At 38.7% G+C, this 26120-nt stretch overlaps 1 protein-coding gene across 2 annotated transcripts in view; it reads right to left on the bottom strand.

Moving 5' to 3' along the window:
- Positions 1–26120, bottom strand: part of FAF1 (Fas associated factor 1) — a 527910-nt gene that overhangs the window by 270500 nt on the left and 231290 nt on the right. For both annotated transcript variants that reach the window (XM_032297137.1, XM_032297138.1), the window contains exon 7: positions 4100–4205. In XM_032297137.1, the coding sequence (XP_032153028.1) occupies positions 4100–4205 (106 nt within the window). The remainder of the gene's footprint in view (positions 1–4099; positions 4206–26120) is intronic.

Raw genomic sequence — 26120 nt, 5'->3', positions numbered from 1 at the left:
AAAGTAGCAAGTAGAAAAATAGACACAACACACAAAATCTGACATTAGGTTCAAATGTTCAGAATCGGCTTCATGATTATGTAACCAAGATTATTTTTAAGGATTGGCATCATCTATGTATTTAGTTCTTTCAGTTCCTGATACTAATTCGACTCTAATGGCTTCCCACTTAATGACTAGTTTGTACAAGGTCGTACTAGTACTGAAATGTTTTACTACTCCCTAATATATATCTTTACAGGTTGTCAATTTTCCCCTTTCATGCCATTAAGAACTAAATCAACATTAATAAGAACAGTAAGAATTCTGGGGTAAAGTGAAACTTGGGAGAGGATTTAAATAATTCCAGTAGCTATGTATCATGCTTCTTGATATAAGAGATAAGTAATACTCCATGATTCTGCACTAAGAATACTTAGGTTTCTTATTGTTATTCTGGGTCATGTGTATATTCCTTAAATTATATAACACATTCGAAGAAAACAATATTTTACCTAACAGAAGCTTTTGCAGTAGTAAGACCGATAACAAAGAATCAGTTTCCAAGAAAAGTTGGCTTGATTTCAGGGACTCCATATCCTTTTCCACACCTGGGTTTTGGATTTGCTGAAAGCAAATCAATCTTTTTTTCCCCTTAATTTAACCCATCCCAAGTGCATTTGTAACCACAGATCTTTAATAGCATTAGTGAGAATTACTAGAATCTGCACAATAAACTGTTGAAAAATCTGAATTCTCAGCATAAAAAAATTCATTAAAATAAGGTAAGCCTATTTAAGGAAATTCACAATTTTAAAGTGTGACAAATAGCTAATTTAGGACCCAAAAAGGTCAAAAAGACAGACTATCACAAAGTTACTGTCACATTCATTGATGATTTTTATAAGCTGTTTTGCCGTAATGGAAAAGATAAAAGATTTTTTGTCTTAAGACTACTTGTAACTCTCTCCATTCTGACCTTTTTATTCTGTCACTGCTTTTTCCTCAACTAGGAGGATAATGTAAGTGGAAGGATTTGTACAGAGCTTTAAAAAAACAAAATCAAACGAAAACCCTCAATAACTAACTGGCTTAAATTAAAATCTAGAGCACCCAAAGGACACAAGTCATGCATTGTGAGGCAGCAGACCACAAAGCCAGAATGAACAAACACTTGTACAACTCTTGGTTTAACACCACTAACTTGCAATGACCATATGGTCATTGAATAGTTTATTCGAAATTCAAACTGCATTTTAGTTCTATTTTCTAACTCAGTATTTTTAAAAAATCTACTTTGTTCTAATTAAAAGTTGAAATCATAGTGCCTTTTTCAATCCTATTTCATTTAACAGAAATTTCCCTCAGGGTAAAAAATAGTGCAAAGCTTTCTTTTTAAAATGCAAGGCTTTCAAAAATTTAAAAAAAAAAAAAAAATGACCAGGAATTTTTGTTTCGTGTTTCAAACATTTTTTCCTTTCCCTCAATTATGTTAGTCAGAATTTATTCTTGGACCTATTAATACTGAAATGAAATTCCTGAAACTGGTGACAGAGATTAATTTAAATTTAGCATATATGGCATAATTAAGCATTCACATTAATAAAAAACAAATACTAGCATTATAAAATAAAACTACAAAATTGTTTCACAATTATATTTTTATCTTGATGCAATGAAACTAACTTTCCAATCATGCAACAAGAAAAATGTACATACTTAAGTGTCATTGTAAATTGAATGGCTGTAGATAAGAACATCTTGTCCTTCACCTAAAACCACCCTGTCTATTCCACAAGTTTAAGCAGAAAAGTCACAGAACTAGGCCCAGAGAGGTGACCCACATCCTTTATCTATGTTGTACAGACTAAAAGAGCCTATGTGTAGCTGTCTACTCACAGAGAAGCAAGTGACATAAGTAGCAACTGTATTTGTTACTAGCAAACTAGCATTTAAAAATATTATTTTAAATTAAAAAAGGAAAAAGAGAAAAAAGGAAGGAAACCAAACTCTTGACAAGGAATACATAAGAATATCTGTCTTGGCAAAAATATTTCTGGAACATTTTAAAAATGACATTTAAAAAATGGTATAAAAAAGATTAACTGTTTTTAAGTCCTTGAAGCTTAAGATATATTTGATAATCTAAATAGCAGGCCATGGAGAACAGTTTCAGCCAACTGTGGCACACAATGGGACATTTACAGAATTTTAAATATTTCTTTTTAATAATTGATGTAGTCATTTTGAATCATTCTGCATAGGATATCAGGTGTGAGCAGATTGCATTAACGCTGCTTAAACATTTCAACTTGTCAGTATGGCCAACTCGATTTCGGAAATATTTGCAGTATTTTCCCATCGAAACAGTAATAAAGGTAAAATAAATATATGCCACTACTTTATAATCACCGAACATTAATGAATATTTTATGTCTTTTTAAATCTCCCTGTTTAATTTAAAAGGGTGAAATTAAGTCTCCTCCCTGCAATATGCCAATTATCTGTAAATCAAACAATAACTTGGCCATTATGCTCCTTTTTGTTAATATAAGAGAAGCTAATTTGAAAACACTGAATTGCATTTTTAGGCTATCTGCTGAATAGTCCTTTCTGCCCTCTTGTGGGAGAAAGATGAAACACACCCAAATCACAGAAACTGCGGGTGGGGATTGAGGGGGTGGCAGCAAAATTATGGCTGGAAAATTCAATCCGAAAGAAAAAAGGCAAACTATATTTATCCACTATGCATTATACTACTCTTCAATTTTAAAAAGTCAGCAACAAAATAAATTTACCTATTATCTTTGTTTTGAAAAAACTGAAGTTATTTTAAATCTAAATTTCCTTGTTTAATTATATTCACATACATAATTTACATTTTACTATCCATTGAAATTTCAAATACTATAATAACTCTGAGATAGAGCCATAGCAAAATATTATTTCTACCAGAAAAACACAAATAATTCTTCAAGGAATTAAATTTTTCAATTTAGAGAATAAAATATTATGGAGGCTGAAAATGAAATCACAATTTATACATTTTAAAGTCCTGAAAAAAAAATCAAATAACTCAAACCTATGATTCAGTTTAGGAATCAGATCAGAAAAAATTTTAAAGACTTTTGCTGCTAGTCAACAAACTATTCAAGTAATCAAAGAAAATAAACTGAAAGCAATGAGTTATTTACGTCAAATTCAAAGCTGAAATTCATTGACAATATAAAAAAAGAAAACCATTAATAGTCTACAGAAACAATTCATATACTTCAGAAAGAAAACATTAGGGTGAAAATGACTTGTTCTTTCAAAATGACATTGATTATTTTAAGCAATGTAGTCTAAGAAAAAAATTATAAAATAATCCAAAATTAAGGATGATTAATTCTCTTTAGAGAAATTAGTAGACAAATGAGTGTTGCTTTCATAACTTATAAGGTGTAATATGACATAGTCATCATTTCAATGTTTGTAAACACAAGTGCTGTCATAGCCTTAAACGCTCCCCTCGCCCTCCATAGAGAAAAATTACTAGCTTTAGGTGGGTGGGGCCCAAGGCATACCAAGAAGGTACCACTTCTCTCTTGGGGTTGGTTCTCTTTTGAAAGAGTGGCCCCGGTTGGTCATGTTGAAGAAAATATTGACACTATAAGATAGTCTCCAGCAGCATCTTAGGAATCCTGCTCAAGGCCAGGATTGAGCTGCTCAAATTCCTTTTAGAAACAGGGTATGCAATATAAATAATTATTTGAAAGCGACCTTTCAAATAAAATAAAAGATCCTCCAGAATGAATTTTGTCAACAATTTCCAAATTAGTATTTTGAATAATTACTATAAAACCATGAAATATATTACATAATAATCAGTTATGTTTAAGTAGTGTTTCAAGTTGACTAGTTTAAAAATTATCTAGAGTTCCCATTTACATCTTTCTTTCTAGGTCAAGTCATTTAGTATATCTACAGTAATCACTGATGCTCCAGTTAATTAAAATTTAAGAACCCAATAATGAAACATAAAGAGAATCTCCAACCAGAACAGATAAGCCCTCTTTAACAGGGTCAACATTAGCTATAATGAGCTACCTTTATTTCTTAGCTGTGAGACGTAACTCACCTCTTGAATAGTACTGCTTCCTGAGAAGTTCAGGTTGTACTCCCGCTGGACTTCTCGGTGGGTGATGATCAGCATGAAGTTTTGATTTAATGACTCCTGCAGGGCACTGAAAGGGTTGAAAGAAAAACAAGGAACTTAGAGATGAACAAGTTCTAGCTTGCTTTACAGCTAGCTGCAAAAACCCCAGGAGTACCCTAACCTCCACACAGGCATGTCTGGGCCCAATGTTACCACATTTTCAGCTCCTAAAGGCAAGAGAACACACTGAGAACAACCAAGGGGAGCTAACCTGTTAACTCTTTCTCTGCCAAGGTGTTTTTAAATTTCAAGTCTAAATGCTTTGTATACTTAAGAATTTTCTACAAGTCATATGCTAACTCATAATATCTGCATATGTATCTCCTCCAACAAAACTGTCAATTACATCCAAATATGTTACTAAAATGTATACTCAAAGACTCTGGTTTGGTCAGGCGCAGGTTTCACCATGTTTGCCAGGCTGGTCTTGAACTCTGGACCTCAGGTGATTCGCTTGCCTTGGCCTCCCAAAATGCTGAGATTACAGGAGTGAGCTACCATGCCCAGCCCACCCCGGAACATTTTATAAAGGCAACTGGTAAGATGTGACTTACATTTACACTTAACACAAGATTATTCTGGCTGCTCTGGCTACAGTGAGCAAAGACTGGAGGTAAGGAGAGCAGATAGGAGGTTGGTTCAGGAAAAAAGTGATGGTAGCAGGCTGAGGCAGGTGGATCACAAGGTCAGAAGTTCAAGACCAGTCTGGCCAATATAGTGAAACCCCGTCTCTACTAAAAATACAAAAAATTAGCTGGGTGTGGTGGTGTATGCCTGTAACCCAGCTACAGCTACTAGAAAGGCTAAGGCAGGAGAATCCAGTGAACTGGGGGTGGGGGAAAGGGAGGTGGCAGTGAGCCGAGATCAGGCCATTGCACTCCAGCCTGGGGACAAGAGTGAAACTCTAGCACCAAAAAAAAGTGATGGTAGCTTGGAGTAGGGTGGCAGAGGAAGAGATGAAAAGCTGTAAAGTTCAGAATATATTTTAGAGGTAGAAGTCAGACCACTTATTGATGGATATGAGAGAAAAATATAACCCCAAGGTTTCTGGCATTAGTAACAGAAGAATGGAATTACATTTAACAAGAAAAAGTGGAGTAGTGGCAAGTGAGGTGAAGAAATTGAGAGAGAAGTTTTGGTTCAAAATTTGAGATGTCTATCAAGATGTTTTGAGGTGTCTATTAGACATTTTGAAAAAAAAGTCATGTACAGTTGAATATAAGAATAAAAGGTCAAGTAAGAGAACCCAGAGCAGGAGAGTCAGTAACATATAGTCAGGTTTTAGACTTCGTGGCCAAAACAAATCACCTAGAAAAAATAAGTGACATCGAGAAAAGAGAGGCCAAGATGGAACCCTAGGGCATTTCAGTCATTTGAAATCAAGCAGAAGAGAATGAGTCAGTTTAAAGGAGATTGATAAATCATCACTGAGAGAAGAGAAAAATCAAGAAAGTATAGCATAAGGGAGCCAAAAGAAATGACTGTTTCAAATAGGAGGGCAGGATCAATTATGCCAAGTGCTGATGAGACATTAAAGGTGGGAAGGACAGAAAAATGACTATGTTCAGGAAACAGTAAAAAGCTCAATGTGACTATAGCAAAGGCTGTGTGAGAGAAGTCTTCTGGGAAATGAGGCCCAAATAATAGATGGGGTCAATGTTCAATATATATATGTTGAATGAATTTGGGGACAGAAGTGGCAAGTAATGGAAAGACTTATTGAAGTTTCAAGGCCTTCTAAGTACATCTATTTTACGACTATTCTACAAAATGTTCCTTTTTCTCTAGATCTTGACTGACATGCCCTCATGTCAAAAAACATGCTCACTACAATCTTTGTTCATACTGTTCTCATCCTCCTTTCCTTTACTCCCTTCCAAATACTGCACAACTTTCAGATCACCTTTCAGGCCTCTACTTCCATTTACTAATGACCTTCTCTTCTCTGAATTCCTATCACATATTTTATTTAACAATTATAGCTCATCTTATACAGTTTGCTTTGTTTCATGTGTGGATGCCCCGAATTCTAGACCATATGTTTTTACAACTGATTATCAGGATATCCCTTGGAAGGTAGCACACTAGAAGGTGATTCAATTCAACTGTATAAAGACTTAAGAAATATTTCTGCATATTCTGAACTGCATATAAAGAACTACTGATGATCATTTTTTTTTTAGCCTATCTGAGGTTTCATTTTACTCACAAAATTGTACTTCTGAAAGGTTAAGTAACTGCCCCTGGTCATCAAGCTACAAAGAGGTGGAATCCAGTTCCTAACCTATATTTCATTCTATGTTCTTCAAACCTGAGCATCCTACCCCCCAAAAGGCTGGGCTGCTGGGCAAGAGTAGGTGAACAAGACTCCTGCCTGCTAGAAGTTTACCACTCATTCATTCACTCTATAATTATTTGATTCCTATTATTTGTAATAATACAGGAATAAAAGATAGAAATCACTGACCTCAGAGAGGCTCTAGAGAAAAACATCAAACAGAAGTTAAGATTGTGGAGAAGGGAGAACACTTTGAAGTACTATGAATAAAAATTGATAATAATTTGATAAGTAGATATGGAAGATGATTTCAGACCTAGAATAATTTGAACAGAAATGAAGATGGGGGAATATTAAGAAACGTGTAGAACGCAATGAGGAAGAAGTATAAGGGGATGTGAAGAAGAGTCTATGACAGAGAAACCCTTAACAATATTCAAGACCTACATTATGGAGGGCTTCAAATGCTAGGCTGAGGAGCTCAGAGTTCCGGAAGTCTTGATTAGCACATAGATCTTCCTTTATCTTTACATACGAATCTATGCATATGTTTAATATTTTTAGTGCTTGCCTTTATGCAGTTCCTCATGTATGTTTCTTGATCTTGACTGGCAGACTTGTGTAATAACTTTGCAAACTGGTTTGCCAGGACCTGTTTGACTGCCAGACTACTTTGGAACACCAACTTTGTCTAGTTCTACAATTCCTGGATAGCTCTGGAAGAGGATAAGTTGGCAAGAATAATATTTATGGCTTTAATCTGCTTGGGAGTCATAAAGCCAGATCTGAATCCCTGTTTCACTACTTGCTAGTTCTTTGACCTTGGCAAGTCAATCATTCATTCTTTCAACATACTTATTGAGTGTATACCACATACAAGACCCTATTTTCGGCACTTAACTACTCTGCAAATTCTTAGAAGGTGATAATACTTCCTTCATAGAAGTATGAATATTATATTTAAAAAGCCAAGAGGGAATTTTTATTGCACATAAGTTATAAGGTGAGCCATTACAACCTACTGAAAATAGAATACTTTTGAAGGGTACTCATACTTTAAAATCTTACAGTGATAGTGAAACATCAGCAAAAGGATCAACAGTGTTTTTGTGGCAGTTACTTTTCATGTTTTAGTTCTATCCCATGGCAGGAGTTCATACAGAGTAAAACCTTGTTCTGATCACTGAACATAACTGTATATTACCCAGACTGACACTGTTTTTTTTTTTTTTTTTTTTTTTTTTTTACATAGGTCTTGTTTGGGGCTGATTCTACCACATTCATGCTCCTTGTGAGAACAGTTTGTTGGAGGAGTCAGATAAGGGTATTATCTTTAAACTTAGACTCTAGCCTGATCCATTTACTTAGCCAATAATAATAGTGACTAACAATAAGTTCTACCACATATCAGCCACTAAGAGATTCATATCATTATGAAGTTATTATCATCATTTCCATTTTACAGATGAGGAAACTGATGTTAAGTTACTTGCTTTCAATGTCATACAAAAAAGTACCAATGACCTAGGTCTAACTTCAGAGATTACACTCTTATGATTAGACTTCCAGGTACCACGTAAGTGAACACAGTAAAATCATATATCTGCCCTCACTGAGTCTAATGAGGGATGGGCAAAGCAGCAAACTTACAATTCACATATTGTACCCTGTGCTTCTGAACTCTAATACCTATTTTCCCTAAGGCACTATGGAAACACAGAATAACAACTAAATTAGGCTGGTGATGTTTTCCACAGAAACTGGTAAGTTAACTGTGTAAGTTTTGTTTTGTGATGACTATGAGGGGAGGGGTGAGTGGGGAAGGCTGTAAGAAAAATACCATGGTTGCTGGGCTTGGTAGCTCACACCTGTAATCCTAGAACTTTGGGAGGCGGAGGTGGGTGGATCCTTTGAGGCCAGGAATTCGAGGCCAGCCGAGCCAACAAGACGAAACCTTGTCTCTAATAAAACTACAAAAATTAGCCATGCGTGGTGGTACATGCCTCTAATCCCAGCTACTCGGGAGGCTGAGGCACAAAAATAGCTTGTATCCGGGAGGTGGAGGTTGCAGTGAGCTGAGATCACGCCACTGCACTCCAGCCTGGTCAACAGAGAGAGATTTTGTCTCAAAAAATAACTTTTAAAAATGCCATGGTAATCTGTATAATTTGCAAAGATATTTTTGCTAAAATGTTATCTAGGCAAACTGATCCTACCTTCTAAAGCTAACTATGAGACGAATCCTCAGCTGCAGCATCCAGAAGCAATCTTCTCCCACACAGTGCCCCCTAATGATTGGTTATGATAGCCACGGTTAAACCACCTTTGAGCAGTCTTTTATCTTCAAGCTGACTGGGCCCTGTGGCTCACGCCTGTAATCCCAACATTTTGGGAGGCATAGGTGGGTGGACTGCTTGAACCCAGGAGTTCTAGACTAGCCTGGACAACAAGGTGAAACCCAGACTCTACAAAAAGTACAAAAATAACCCCGGCACGGTAGCTTGTACCTGTAGTCCCGGCTACCCGGGAGGCTGAGGAGGGAGGGCCTCTTGAGGATGGGAGGCGGAGGCTGCAGTGAGCCAAGATCACACCACTACACTCCAGCCTGAGTGACAGTGCCAGATCCTATCTCCAAAAAAAAAAAGTTCACGCTACTTCAACTTTTGATCTTCAGGGTCAAAAGGATGAGTGTTAAAGCCAGTAAGAAATAATGAAACCACTAAAAAAAAAAAAAAAAAAAAAAAAAAAAAAAAAAAAAAAAAAAAAAAACCTGCATGTTTTCTTTTTCTTTTTATTGAGACGGAGTCTCATTCTGTCACCCAGGCTGGAATGCAGTGGTGCAATCTCGGCTCACTGCAACCTCCGCCTCCAGGGTTTAAGTGATTCTCCTGCCTCAGCCTCCCTAGTAGCTGGGACCATAGGCACATGGCACAATGACCAGCTAATTTTTGTATTTTTAGTAGAGACGGGTTTTCACCATGTTGGCCAGGCTAGTCTCAAACTCCTGAGCTCAGTGATCCCCTGTCTCAGTCTCCCAAAGTGTTGGGATTACAGGCATGAGCCATCACACTTAGCCTAAAAACTGCATGTTTTCTCTTAGAGGGAAAAGAAAAGATATAAGCAAATGTAGAACCTTAAAAAAACAAAAACAGAGACAAGGTCTTGCTATGTTGACCAAGCCAGTCTTCTCCTTCTCCTGGCTTCATGCAGCCTCTTGAGTAGTTGAGATGACAAGTGTAACCCACTGAGCCTGGCAAATGTAAAAACTTTTGAAATATTTGCATTATGAACGAGGACACAATTTGGTTTCTACAAACAGAAAAAGACTATTAAAACTGATTGTTCTTGCTCTACCCTCAGACACAGACTGAAGATAATATTTCAAATATAATCAGAATCATATACTTTGTCCCTGGGGCTCCAGTGCTATTTGCAACAAAATAAAAATGAAAACATTATTAAGCACCTAGTATGCAAAGTGCTACCCATTTTCACATACATCACCTTATAATTTTTCTAGACTGTTTCTAAATTTTAAAATTGAAAGTGGTGGGGTGGGAGCCAAGCACAGTGCTGTGCGCCTGTAATCCCGGCTACTTGGGAGGATGAGACAGGAGAACTGATTGAATTCAGGAGTTTGAGACCAGCCTGGGCAACACAGGAAGACCCTGTCTCTAAATCAATCAATCTGGCATAAGGGGTAGGGAGGAGTAGCATGTAACAGAAGAAACTATACAAATATAGATAGATAACCAATTTAAAATTCTCAGTACTATTACTTAAACATCAATACCTAAGTCATTAACAGTTCTAGAAACCATTTTAGTAAACTTCTTTTCTCTACTCTCTTCTTTATCCACGAGTATTAGGATTCCAATGCTCTTTCCTTTTTTTTTTTTTTTTTTTTAGACAGAGTCTCGCTCTGTTGCCAGGAACCAGGCTGGAGTGCAGTGGCACGATCTTGGCTCACTGCAATCTCTGCCTCCCAAGTTCAAGCAATTCTCTTGCCTCAGCCTCCTGAGTAGCTGGGACTATAGGCGCATGCCACCACACCCAGCTGATTTTTGTATTTTTAGTAGAGACGGGGTTTCATTTTGTTGGCCAGGAGGGTCTCAATCTCTTGACCTCATGATCCGCCTGCCTTGGCCTCTCATAATGCTGGGATTACAGGCGTGAGCCACCGCGCTCAGCCCTCAATGCTCTTTCAGTAGCAGAATGTCCATCTAGCTATGCCTGGGAGATCCCATTCAAATTTAACTATGAATATTTATCAGGAACAGAGAGGTTACCTATAAAATACCAGCCTTCTAATGAATACCAATGTAATTTTAATTCACTGGCTTAGTTTATACATTTTACATACCCCTCCACATTTAAAAAAAAAAGGGGGTAAATCAGGTATAGCAAATTTTAAAACATAGGTCCTAATAAATTTGAAGCTTTAGCACAGGTATTTTTATGCATTTGAACATACAAAGCCATATATTATTAGCTTACATATGTCAAGTATTGATAAAATTAGCAGCAACACTAAGAAAATAAATGTAACATTCTACTGTCTTGACTGAGTTTATTTCTCATTCAGAGAGTACTTCAGCAACTCACTTAGAAGAAAGCACAGGGTTATTTTAATATATACTAATTTTTCAGGGATAACTTAAGGCTGCATTATGTTAGTAAAACAATCCACTGCATTAATTGAAGAAGGAATGACTGATGAAGAAGAAGAGGAATTACTTCCTCCCCCCACCCCATCACCTCCCCCTCACTCACCAACTAGCAGCAGGCCCATTTCACAGGGTACTACTGTTGTAGGCAAACCGTCTTGAACCAATAATAATCACAGTAATTTAAGGATTTCTCCTCCAGGAATTCCTTGAATCCAGAACTCCCTCTTAAAGTCTTCAGTAGACAGAAGAATTGGCTAAGTTAACCCATAGCCCACCTATTAAAACATTAATAGTACTAGGGGAAACACTCACTGTTACAAAGTATACATCAAAATTAAACAACTAGACCAGGAAAGATAAATTCATACTTGGGCTTCAAGGCTGCTATGAACTGAATGTTTGTGTACTTTCCAAAATTCACACATTGAAGCCCTAACCGCCAAAGTGACGATATTTGGATATGGGGTCTTTGGGAGGTAATCAAGTTTAGATGAGTTCATGAGAGTGAGACCTTCATGATGGGATTAGTATTTTTATAAGAAGAGAAAGACAGATAAGAGCTTTTCTCTCTTTCTGCCTTGGGAGGACACAATGAGAAGTTAACCACGCCAGGATGAGGGACTGACTTTGCTAGCACCAATGTCTTGGACTTTCAACATTCAGAAATAAAGGGCTATTGTTTAAGCTACCCAGTAAATGGTATTTTGTTATGGCAGCCCAAGATGACTAATATAAAGGCTTTTAGGGCCTCTGTATTCATAGTACTCAAGTAAACAGCTGCCATGAGTTCAGCACAGGCTTATAATATACAAATCCAAATGGAAATCCCACTCACTAAAATCCCATTTCCCAGGGTACCACAGAAAGCAATATACTTTTGTCAAAACTCATATAACTCAGACACACTCTAGACCTGGCTAGGAGTGGTGGCTCATGCCTTTAATCCCAAGACTTTGTGAAGCTGAGGTGGGAGGATGACTTGAGGCCAGGAGTTCAAGACCACGTGGGCAAGGTAGCAAGACTTTATCTCTAGAAAACAATTTTTAAAAGAACTGTGTATTTATTGTACATGAATTATAACTCCATAAAAACATTAACCATAAAAAATGCTTGAATAATAGTGACCATTTTTGCAGTTACATGGGCCCTACATTTTTAACTTCAAAAATACAATCCTCTTTTTTAATTTTTGAGATGGAGTCTGGCTCTGTCACCCAGGCTGGAGTGCAATGGCGTGGTCGTGGCTCACCGCAACCTCCACCTCCTGGGTTCAAGTGATTCTCCTGCCTCAGCCTCCCGAGTGTCAGGGATTACAGGTGCCTGCCACCATGCCCGGCAAATTTTTGTATTTTTAGTACAGACAGGGTTTCACCATGTTGGCCAGGCTGATCTTGAACTCCTGACCTAGTGATCCACCCACCTCAGACTCCCAAAGTGCTAGGATTACAGATGTAAGCCACCGCGCCTGGCCACAATCCACTTTCAGCCAGTGTAAATGGGAACCATGGATTTGCTGCATCATGTATAGCAAATAACATTATATGTCCACTGACACATGAGCTGTCAGCAGTGAAATAATACTTCTCAAATCAGTGGTGTGTGTGCAGTTAAGACGAATAAAGTACTAACAACAATACAGTGACTGAAAGTCCCATTTCATTCCTGCCATGTGCATATGTTATTCCCTGTCTTGTACTGTATATTTTAAAAATAACAATTTAAAATTGGCTTGTAAAGTTCATTTTCACAAGATTTTATTTTTTAAATATGGCCTGATAGTGAAACAAGAACAAGTACTTTATTTCAAATTACTGTGATTTACTTATAAAAATATAATAATTTTAAAATGTGGTATTGAATTTTTCATTAATACTTTATATTATCTTTCCAAAGGCCCTAAATTTTTTTCTCTCTTTTGTCTCTTCAGGAATATTTTGTGATCTACAATATTAATTTTATCCCTTTAGCTACATCAAAATTTTAAATTAAAAGGCATGACACAAGGCAATTTAAATTTCCATTCTAAACTTACAGTCATATGAGCTCTTGTCAACAAAAGATCAAATTTACCATAATTATGGATTATTTACACTAAAACAAAATAAGAAATCAATATGTAAATGTAATGTTTGTTGTAGCTAATGCAGCTAGCAATGACAGATTAGGTTCAAATAGCAATCAGTTTGAAAATCTGGCACATATGTAAATGAGCTACGGCCTTGATGTTTACATTTGATTGTATTTCATTCAGGATTTTTAAATTGTCTCAGGAACAGCATAAAAATAAAATGTTAATCTTTCCACTATAAATATGATTTGAGCTCTCATCATAACTGAAACTAGGTTTTGCTCCTGTCCAGCTAAACTAACATATATTAATAAATCTGAGCTGCCGATTACTTCATTCTTAATTAACACTCTGCTACAGTTGTTAACATCCTCCAAGACACCATGTTATCATCACCACAATTTCTGCAACAGTCGTAAAACCATGTTTAACGAAGGTTAGCCTCTTCCTCAACAGCTACTTTTAATTGCTTTCTTTGCTGGCAATTAAATATGTCTAGATAAATAAACATTTGGTTTCACATAATTTTTAATAACATTTTTCATGATGATTTCAAAGTTCACGTGGCCTTATGTCTATAATTACTGTTTAATCAATATAGTCATATATTGGATTCAGCAAAATGTATTAACCAAAGTATGTAAAATTAATCAAAATGTGGTAGTTAGTAATGATGGTGATATATTGTGATGCATCAAGTAGTACATGGCAAAACTGTCAAAACAGAATTCTATCCATCTAGACAAAATATTTAAAAAGCAAAGAAATATTTATAGATATATCAATTTTTGTTTCCTAGTGACCAAGTTTCTGACTATCCATTAAATCAGCCATAGAGAATACCTGCAGTTCTTTTTCAAAGTGTGATGCTAACAAGCTAATCTCAGTAGTCACTGAACTATCAATAGGCAGTAAACTTTATAAATGGGTTTGGTACCTCTCTCCAATTAGATGTGTTGTGATCTCCATCAGTGCTTTGAGGACAAGTTTCTTCTTTCATCCAGAGTGTACAACTTTTGGGAAATATCCTCTTCTTAAAATGAATCACTCTTTTTTTTTTTTTTTTTGTGGAGACTTGCTCTGTCACCCAGGCCGGAGTGCAGTGGTGCAGTCTTTGCTCATTGCAATCTCTGCCTCCTGAATTGAAGTGATTCTCTTGCTTCAGCCTCCTGAGTAGCTGGAATTATAGGCATGCACCACCACACCCGGCTAATTTTTGTATTTTTAGTAGAGACGGGTTTTGCCATGTTGGCCAGGCTGGTCTCGAACTCCTGACCTCACGCGATCTGCCCGCGTTGGCCTCCCAAAAAATGAGCCACTTTTAAGTGGCCCCTTACTAAAAAACATTTACCAGCCCAGTACTTTCAAATTTCACTTTCACAAAATCTAATAATGATGCTCACTACAATTAAATTTAAGTTGAACAGTAATCACAATGTACTTGAAATACTGATTATATCAATTTATTCTTCTTTTTTTTTTTTGAGACTGAGTTTCCCTCTGTTGCCCAGGCTGGAATGCAGTGGCTCAATCTTGGCTCACTGCAACCTCCGCCTCCCAGGTTCAAGGGACTCCCCTGCCTCAGCCTCCCGAGTTACTGGGATTACAGACGCCAGCCACCATGCCCGGCTAATTTTTTGTGTTTTAGTAGAGATGCGGGTTTCACTATGCTGGCCAGGATGGTCTCGATCTCCTGACCTCGTGATCCGCCCACCTCGGCCTCCCAAAGTCCTGGGATTACAGGCGTGAGCCACCGTGTCCAGCCCAATTTATCATTGAGATATGACATTACTTTAATATATAATCAAATCATGCATTGTTCTAATTACAACACTGGTAACTTAAAATACTTTTACAGATAAATATTGACCCAGTTCAGGAAATGCCAGCCCCACAATGTGACACTTTGGTGTGCTGACTACTTTGAACTGAGGGCACCTGGGGAACAGCTGACACAGACACAGGCTTTCTATGAGCTCCCCTTTTCTGCCTAAAGACAGCTCCTCCAAAAGGAACTCAACTGTCCTGTAACCCCACTCTGGGAATCTTATCAACCAGGGAAAATTAACTCGGGTCACAGAAGAGGAGACTGAAGTCTGAAACCATACCCAGAGAGATGATCACGTCTTCTTCTGAGGGCTGCTCTGAGACCATTTTTATTACCTGAGAGACCTTTTATCTGTATAATAAGACAACCTTTATTCATACATTTCCTCTTCTCATCACCTTATAACTTGTATCACCACCCCACCACCAGAAGTCCCAAGCTCCTATTCCTTTCTGTAGTTCAGGATGCTATATAAGTGTCAATCATTTGATCGTTCTTCGAGTCTCATATTTTGTGGCGCTCCTGTGTGTACATATAAAATTAAATGTTTTTCTCTTGTTAGTCTGTTTTACGTAAATGTAATTTGTAGCCCAGCCAAGAACCCAGAGAGTGGAGGGAAGACATTTATTGCTTCCCTATAATATCCTTCATGAAAACAACAAAAAAAGTTGTTTCATAAGGCACTTTGGGGAAAAAATAAATAAATAAATAACTGAATCATTCAGAACATTTACTTAAAGATACAAAGTTTTCAAAAAACTTATTTATGGGCCACTTAAAGGTCTCCTTTTCTTTTTATTAAATCATTTTTTTGTTTGCTTTTGAGACAGGGTCTCACTCTGTCACCTACACTGGAGTGCAGTGGTGCAGTCTTGGCTCATTACAACATCAACCTCCTAAGCTCAAGCAATCCTTCCATATCAGCCTCCCAAGTAGCTGGGACTACAGGCATGTGCCACTATGCCTGACTGATTTTTTTACTTTTTTGTAGAGATGAGGTTCCACTATGTTGCCCAGCCTGGTCTCAAACACCTGGCTTCAAGCAATCCTTCCACCTTGGCCTCCCAAAGTTGTTGAGATTACAGGAGGAAGCCACTGCACCTGGCCAGGTCTTTTCTGTTGCACTGCTGAAACCTCACAAATATTGATCACTAAAAAGCCAGCATGAAGAACTCACACTCATAGAGAAATAATTTCAAAAGAAATTGTAGCAAATTATTTGGAGATATTAACAAGTTTAAAACCTTTTTTTTTTTTTCTACTTTGAAAATAAAAATATTTAGGCACAGGAGTCCCCCACTGGTAGTTGCTCATCTATTCCTGAAAGAGCATCATCGTTTTGTCCGTTCACTTAAACAACTTACTGAGCATCTACAAGGGCCAACAAGCACTGTGTCTAGTTTACTTCACAAATGAACTAGGCTGAAATGAGAATTTCTGTTGACCACACTGATTCTGACCTTTTGAGCAACCTGTGAGTTGGTTAAAAACTCAACTCTAAAATGCTCGAAGGTACTATGATGAATAACTTAGAGTTAAGAGCCCTATAAAATCCAAGTCCCGGCTCATCCTGGCACATGCACTATGCCAGGCCCGATGCTCATATATGCTATCTTATTTTATCACATATGCACCTCTCTAAAATCCTAGAAGGCAGAAATCATCCTGATCATTCTGAGTGAAGAAGCTAACGCCTAAATTGACCATTTTACTTCCTCTTCCAGTACCTCTCCTAATCAAAAATTGGCTGATTGCTTTAGCTCCTTCAAAAGATAGTATCCTAGAACATTCCTCTCAATTCTAAGTCAGAGCTCTCATGGATGTGACTTATCGTGTATTAAGTGAGCACACCAAAAACTGAAATGGTAGAACATAGACAAGAGTGAAAAATATAAGGATTAATATTTGTGCAGAGATTATGAGGTGGTAGAAAAACAGAAGTAGGATGAGGACTGGGCACGGTGGCTCATGCTTTTAATCCCAGCACTTTGAGAGGCTGAGGTGGGTGGATAACCGGAGTTCAGGAGTTTGAGACCAGCCTGGCCAGCATGGCAAAACCTACTACAAATCACACTACATTTGCATTATCGTAGCTCACTGTAGCCTTGAACCCCTGGGCTCAAGCAGTTGTCCTCCTACCTTAGCCTCCCCATATTACAAATCTCTACTACAAATACAAAAATGAGCCAGGTGTGGTGGCATGAACCTGCAGACCCAGCTACTCAGGAGACCAAGGCAGGAGAACTGCTTGGACTCGGGAGGCAGAGGTTGCAGTGAGCAGAGATTGTGCCACTGCACTCTAGCCTGGGCAACAGAGCGAGACTCTGTCTCAAAAAAAAAAAAAAAAAAAAAAAAGTAGGATGAGAATTATTTGAAAGTGTCCTCAGCATGTCCTTCTAATAACTAAGTCTCACAACAGTTCTATGACGCTTCTCAGTTATCTTTCATGGTTGGAAAAACGGGGACAGAGAGAGTAGAGTGGCTAGAATGGCCTCAATACAGGATGACAGAGAGAAATTACCAAAAGAAAAACCCACACTGTTTATATGAATATCAATACACATTTCAACCAGGTGCAGTGGCTCACTTTCAGTGCTTTGGGAGATTGACAAGAGAGGATCGCTTCAGGACAGAAGTTCAAGACCAGCCTGAGCAACATGGCAAAACCCCATCTCTACAAAAAATTTAATAATTAGCCAGACATGATGGCCTATGCCAGAAGTTAGCCCCAGCTACTTGGGAGGCTAAGGCAGAAGGACAACTGCTTGAGCCCAGCGGTTCAAGGTTACAGTGAGCTATGATAATGGAAAAAAAAAAAATACACACACACACCCTGCTCAGAGGGTGCATGCACTCCTTTGCTAGGATGAGGGCTAGGAGCACTGGTAGATACCTATTATCACTGCTGCTGGATGGTTATAAGAAGCAGAGATAAAGTAGTATTTAAGAATTTTTCACTTATTGTACCAAACTTAATGGGTATAGTGGAGTCCATATCAAACACAGAGAGTCCGAAAAGATCTCAGGGAGAAGGTGAAAGTTTCTTTTGCTTTTTCTCAGACCTCTGCCTCTGTTCACAGGGAGAATAAGATTTCTGCCCATGCTGATTCTCCACGCAAGGGTAGAGTTTAAATGAGAAAATATGTAGCTTTCCTACTCCTCCTTCTTCCATTCTAGACTTGTTTCTCTCAGTGGAAGAACAGAATCAATTAGAATTACTTTTACAAGTTCATACATACTAGGTTAGATTTCACAGAAGGCAGGGACAAGACTAGCAGCTTCCTCTTTCACTTCCTGTGCCCTAGTTCATTAAGTTCTCTACCATTTTTTTTTTTTTTTTTTTTTTTTACTCATTATGGTAGGTGCACTCTGGACAAAGCTTACCATGAGATCTCTAAGCCATCTTTCTAAGTGTGACTAGGTTAGTAGGACAGGCCTACTGCATCAGTCCATCAGGCTGTGAAGACTCAATCCTAACTCCTACAGACCACATGAGCATAAAGGTCCTAAGATTTAGATCTAGGGCAAGAGGTAAAAGAAACCATTTAGGACTCAGGTCTAGGCCACATCCTCTCCAGGTGCTTGCCTGGCCATCAAAGCAGTTTTGTTTTCCAATTTGGCTATTGATTTCTATGTGTCTAATCTGCTAAGAACTAGAAGAAAGGAAGGATGAGTGGCATCACGAATACCTCAAAATCTAGAAGACCGTCTATTTTCAGGTATGATCTGAGGCCCATTGCAGACTTCCCTAAGTCATACAGTAGCAGAGCTGGACCTAAAACTCAGCTATCTTGACTTGCTACTTCTCAATTCCTTCCAGAGCACCCATGGGAAAATATAACAACTCCATTCTTGCTTAATTCATGGCTACTGTCATCTGCTTTCCCACCAATGGTTTTCCAAGGACAAAAACAAAAAGCCTTTTTTTTTTTTTTTTTTTTTTGAAACAGAGTCTCACTCTGTTGCCCAGCCTGGAGTGCAGTGGCGCGATCTTGGCTCACAGCAACTCCTGCCTCCCAGGTTCCAGCAATTCTCGTGCCTCAGCCAACTGACTAGCTATGATTACAGGCGTTCACCACCATGTCCAGCTAATTTTTTTATTTTTAGTAGAGCTGGGGTTTTGCCATGTTGGCGAGGCTGGTCTCCAACTTCTGACATCAAGTGATCCAACTGCCTTGGCCTCCTAAAGTGTTGGGATTACAGGCATGAGCCACCACACCCAGCCGAAAAGCCAAATATTTTAACACCACTGGTTTACTCAACTATCACAGAAGTGCCATTTAGCACCCTGAATTTACTCCTGCTTGAACAAATAGCAACTAATTCAAAGCTATAGTTAAATGCAACTTCACAACCCAGAGGCCACACAAGAGGGTGATATGCTTGACTGCAGGACCAGAGATCAATAATACCCTCACATAAAGTCATTAAAATATTAACTGAAGGGAATTCCACCAAGATGGCTAAAGAGCAACAGCTCCGGTCTGCAGTTCCCAGTGAGAGCACGCCAAGATGAGTGATCTCCGCACTTCCAACTGAGGTACCAGGTTCATCTCATGGGGACTGGTTAGACAGTGGGAGCAGTCCTAGGTGGGCAACCCGAAGCAGGGTGGGGTATCACCTCACTAAGGAGGCGCAAGGGGCCAGAAAACTCTTGCTCCCAGCCAAGGGAAACCATTAGGGACTTTTACAGTCACTCTGGCACTCTGGCTCAGATACTGCGCTTTGACCATGGTCTACACAACCTGCAGACCAGGAGATTCCCTCTGACACTTACAACGCCAGTGCCTCAGGTTTCCAGCACAAAATTGGGTGGCCGAGTGGTGCCTGGAGCACCAGCACGACAGAACTGCCCATTCCCCTGAAAAAGGGGGCTGAAGCCAGGGAACCAAGTGAGCTGGCTCGGCGGGTCCCACTCCCATGAAGACGGGCAAGCTAAGACCCACTGGCTGGAAATTCTCGCAGCAGTATAAGCTTGACCCAGGACAGTTGAGCTTGGTGGGGGGAGGGGCACCTGCCATTGCTGAGGCTCTGGTAGGAGTCTTCAGCATTGCCAGTGTAAACAAAGCCTCCAGGAAGTTTACACAGCAGCTGGGCGGAGCACAGTAGCTCAGCAATGCCTCTGCAGGCAGATTTTCAAGTAGATTCCCTTCTTGCTAGGCAGGGCATCTCAGAAAAAAAAAGACAGCAGTCAGTCAGGGACGTACAAAACCCCCACCTACCTGGGACAGAGCACCTGGGAAAAGGGGCAGTTGTGGGTTCTGCTTCAGCAGACATACAAGTCCCTACCCGGCAGCCCTGAAGGGAGCAATAGGTCCCCCAGAACACTGCTGGAGCTCCATTAAGGGACAAGTTACCTCCTCAAGTGGCTCCCTGACCCTCCGTGTAACCTAACTGGGAGACACATCATAAGAAGAGCTCTGGCTGACATCTGGCAGGTACCCTCTTGGACGAAGCTACCAGAGGAAAGAACAGGCAGCAATCATTACTGTTTTGCAGCCCCTGCAGCTGATTCCCAGGCAAGCAGGGTCTGGAGTTGACCTCCAGCAAACTCCAGCAGACCTGCAGCAGAGGGGCCTGTTAGAAGGAAAACTAACAAACAGAAAGAAATAGCTTCAACATCAACAGAAAGGACGTCCACTCAGAAACCCCATTCAAAAAGTCACGAACTTCAAAGACCAAAGGTAGATAAATTCACAAAGATGGGAAGGAACCAATGCAAAAAGGCTGAAATCGCCAAAGGCCAGAACGCCTCTTCTCCTCCAAGGGATCACAACCCCTCACCAAAAAAGGAACAAAACTGGATGGAGAATGAGTATAACGAATTGACAGAAGCAGGCTTCAGCAGGTGGGTGGTAACAAACTTCTCCAAGCTAACGGAGCATGTTCTAACCCAATGCAAGGAAACTAAGAACCTTGAAAAAAGGTTAGACGAAATGCTAAGGAGAATAACCAGCATAGGGAAGGAAGAAAATAAACATATTGGAGCTGAAAAACACAGCATGAGAACTTCATGAAGCATACAAAAGTTTCAATAGCCAAACTGATCAAGCAGAGGAAAGGATATCAAAGACTGAAGCTCAACTCAATGAAATAAAGGCAAGACTAGAGAGAAAAAAACAGTGAAAAGAAATGAACAAAGCCTCCAAGAAATAAGGGATTATATGAAAAGACCAAATCTACGTTTGATTGGTGTACCTGAAAGTGATGGGGAGAATGAAACCAAGTTGGAAAACACTCTTCAGAATATTATCCAGGAGAACTTACCCAACCTAATAAGGCAGGCCAACATTCAAATACAGGAAATACAGAGAACACTGCAAAGGTATTCCTTGAGAAGAACAACCCCAAAGCACATAATCATCAGGTTCACCAGGGCTGAAATAAAGGAAAAAATGCTAAGGGTAGCCAGAGAGAAAGGTAGGGTTACCGACAAAGAGAAGCCCATCAGACTCACAGCGGATCTCTTGGCAAAAACCCTACAAGCCAGAAGAGAGTGGGGGCCAATATTCCACATCCTAAAAGAAAAGAATTTTCAACCCAGAATTTCACATCCAGCCAAACTAAGCTTCATAAGCAAAGAAGAAATAAAATCCTTTATGAACAAGACTGCTGAGAGATTTTGTCACCACCAGGCCTGCCTTACAAGAGCTCCTGAAGGAAGCCCTAAATATGGAAAGGAACAACCAGTACCAGCCACCGCAAAAGCACATCAAACTGTAAAGACCATCAACACTATGAAGAAACTGCATCAACTAATGGGCAAAACAACCAGCTAGCATCAAAACGGCAGGATCAAATTCACACATAACAATATTAACCTTAAATGTAAATAGGCTAATCGCCCCAGTCAAAAGACACAGACTGGCAAATTGGATAAAAAGCCAAGACCTATCAGTCTGCTGTATTCAGGAAACCCATCTCACGTGCAAAGACACACATAGGCTCAAAATAAAGGGATGGAGGAAGATTTATCAAGCAAATGGAGAGCAAAAAAAAGCAGGGGTTGCAATCCTAGTCTCTGATAAAATGAACTTTAAAGCAACAAAGATCAAAAGAGATAAAGAATGGCATTATATAATGGTAAAAGGATCAATGCAATGAGAAGATCTAACTATCCTAAATACATATGCACCCAGTACAGGAGCACCCAGATTCATAAAGCAAGTTCTCACTAACCTAGAGAGACTAAGACTCCTACACAATAATAATGGGAGACTTTAACACCCCACTGTCAATACTAGGCAGATCAAAGAGACAGAAAATTAACAAGGCTATCCAGAATTTGAACTTTGGACCAAGTGGACCTAATAAACATGTACAGAACTCTCCACCCCAAATCTACAGAATATACATTCTTCTCAGCACCACATCACACTTATTCTAACCTAAAATTGACCACATAATTGGAAGTAAAACACTCCCCAGCAAATGCAAAAGAACAGAAATCATAACAAACAGTCTCTCAGATCCCAATGCAATCAAATTAGAACTCAAGATTATGAAACTCACTCAAAACTGTACAACTACATGGAAACTAAACAACCTGCTCCTGAATGACTACTCAATAAATAGTGAAATGAAGGCAGAAATAAAGATGTTCTTCGAAATCAATGAGAATGAAGACACAATGTACCAGAATCTCTGGAAGACATTCAAAACAGTGTCTAAAGGGATATTCATAGCACTAAATGCCCACCAGAGAAGCAAGGAAAGATATAAAATCGACACTCTAATGTCAAGATTAAAAGAACTAGAGGAGCAAGATCAAACAAATTCAAAAGCTAGCACAAGGCAAGAAATAACTAAGACCAAAGCAGAACTGAAGCAGATAAAGACACAAAAAATCCATCAAAAAAAAACAATAAATCCAGGAGTTTTTTGAAAAGATCAATGAAACAGACCACTAGCCAGATTAATAAAAAAAAGAGAGAAGATTCAAATAAATGCAATAAAAAATGGTAAAGGGAATATCATCACTGATCCCACAGAAATACAAATTACTACCATCAGAGATTACTATAAACAACTCTATGTAAATAAACCAGTAAATCTAGAAGAAATGGATAAATTCCTGGACACTTACAACCTACCAAGACTAAACCAGGAAGAAGTTGAATTCCTAAATAGACCAATAACAAGGCCTGAAGTTGAGGGAAAATTAATAGCCTACCAATGAAAAAGAGTCCAGGCCCAGAGGGGTTCACAGCCAAATTCCAACAGACGTACAAAGAGGAGCTGGTAACCATTCCTTCTGAAACTATTCCAAACAATACAAAAAGAGGGAATCCTCCCTAACTCATTTTATGAGATCAACATCATCCCGATACCAAAACCTGGCAGAGACATAACTAAAAAAGAAAATTTCAGGCCAATATCCATTATGAACATCAATGCAAAAATCTTCAATAAAATACTGGCAAACTGAATCCAACAGCACATCAAAAAGCTTATCCATCACAATCAAGTCAGCTTCATCCCAGGGATGTAAGGCTGGTTCGACATCTGCAAATCTATAAACGTAATCCATCACATAAACAGAACCAAAGACAAAACCCCCCGATTATCTCAATAGATGCAGAGAAGGACTTCAATAAAATTCAATAGCCCTTTATGCTAAAAACTCTCAATAAACTAGGTATCGATGGATTGTATCTCAAAATAATACGAGCTATTTGTGACAAATCCTCAGCCAACATCATACTGAATGGGCAAAACTGCAAGCATTCCCTTTGAAAACTGGCACAAGACAAGGATGACCTCTCTCACCACTCCTTTTCAACATAGTATTAAAAGTTCTGGCTAGGGCCATCAGGCAAGAGAAAGAAATAAAGGGTATTCGAATAGGAGGAGAGGATGTCAAATTGTCCCTGTTTGGCAGATGACATGATTGTATATTTAGAAAACCCCATCATCTCAGCCGTAAACCTCCTTAAGATGATAAGCAACTTCAGCAAAGTCTCAGGATACAAAATCAATGTGCAAAAATCGCAAGCATTCCTATACACCAATAACAGACAAACAAAGAGCCAAATTATGAGTGAACTCCCATTCACAATTGCTACAAAGAGAATAAAATATCTAGGAATACAACTAACAAGAGATGTGAAGGACCTCTTCAAGGAGAACTACAAACCATTGCTCAAGGAAATAAGAAGGGACACAAACAGATGGAAAAACATTCCATGCTTATGGTTAGGAAGACTCAACATCGTGAAAATGGCCATACTGTCCAAAGTAATTTATAGATTCAGTGCTAACACCATCAAGCTACCAATGACTTTCTTCACTGAATTGGAAAAAAAAAAACACCTTAAACTTCATATGAAACCAAAAAAGAGCCTGCATAGCCAAGACAATCCTAACAAAAAAAAAAACCCAAAAAACAAAAAACAAAAAGCAAAGCTGGAAGCATCACCCTACCTGACTTCAAACTATATTACTAGGTTACTGTAATCAAAACAGCATGGTACTGGTACCAAAACAGAGATATAGACCAATGGAACAGAACAGAGGCCTCAGAAAGAACGCCACACAACTACAACCATCTGTTCTTTGACAAACCTGACAAAAACAAGCAATGAGGAAAGGATTCCCTATTTAATAAATCGTGTTGGGAAAACTGGCTAGCCATATGCAGAAAGCTGAAACTGGATCCCTTCCTTACACCTTATACAAAAATTAACTCTAGATGGATTAAAGATTTAAACATGAGGCCTAACATCATAAAAACTGTAGAAGAAAACCTAGGCAATACCATTCAGGACATAGGCATGGGCAATGGCTTCATGACTAAAACACCAAAAGCAATGGCAACAAAAGCCAAAATAGACAAATGGGATATAATTAAAATTAAAAGCTTCTGCACAGCAAAAGAAACTATCAGTAGAATAAACCAGTAACCAACAGAATGAGAAAATTTTTGCAATCTACCATCTGATAAAGGGCTAATATCCAGAATCTATGGAGAACTTAAACAAATTTACAAGAAAAAAACTACATCAAAAAGTGGGCAAAGGATATGAACAGACACTTTTCAAAAGAAGGCATTTATGCAGCCAACAAACATATGAAAAAAAGGTCATCATCACTGGCTATTAAAGAAATGCAAATCAAAACTACATTAAGATACCACCTCACACCAGTCAGAATGGTGATCATTAAAAAATCAGGAGACAGATGCTAGAGAGAATGTAGAGAAATAGGAATGCTTTTACACTGTTGGTGGGAGTGTAAATTAATTTAACCATTGTGGAAGACAGTGTGGCAATTCCTCAAGGATCTAGAAATAGAAATACCATTGGACCCGGCAATCCCATTACTGGGTATGTACCCAAAGGTTTATAAATCATTCTATTATAAATACACATGTACATGCATGTTTACTGCAGCATTATTCACAATAGCAAAGACTTGGAACCAACCCAAATGCTCATCAATGACAGACTGGATAAAGAAAATATGGCACATATACACCATGGAATACTATGCTGCCATAAAAAAGGATGAGTTCATGTCCTTTGCAGGGACGTGGATAAATCTGGAAACCATCATTCTCAGCAAACTGACACACCAAAAGAAAACCAAACATCGCATGTTCTCACTCATCAGTGGGTGTTGAACGATGAAAAAACATGGACACAGGGAGGGGAACATCACACACTGGGGCCTGGGGATGGGGAGCTACGGGAGGAATAGGAGGGGGTGGGGGGATTGGGGAGGGATAGCATTAGGAGAAATACCTAATGTAGATCACAGGGCGATGGATGCAGCCAACCACCACCATGGCATGTGTATACCTATGTAACAAAACTTCATGATCTGCACATGTACCCCAGAACTTAAAGTATAATAAATATATGTGTATTTATGTGTGTATATGTGTGTGTGTGTATATATACATATATATACATATATATGTATATATACGTGTGTGTGTGTGTATATATATAAACTGAAACCGTAAGTCCAGTACAAAAAGGTCAAAGTCCAACAGCAAGACTCAATACTACTTGTAAAAGGGACAACTACAAACAATGGATACCATCTTTTCTGTCACACCTTGCTATTATATAAAAATGAAGAAAATATACATAATT

This window comes from Sapajus apella, unplaced genomic scaffold, assembly GCF_009761245.1.
Source record: "Sapajus apella isolate SASKATOON/1434 unplaced genomic scaffold, GSC_monkey_1.0 scaffold36, whole genome shotgun sequence".
In the NCBI taxonomy this organism is placed as follows: Eukaryota; Metazoa; Chordata; class Mammalia; order Primates; family Cebidae; genus Sapajus; species Sapajus apella.
This window is presented reverse-complemented; position numbering and strand designations above follow the sequence as displayed.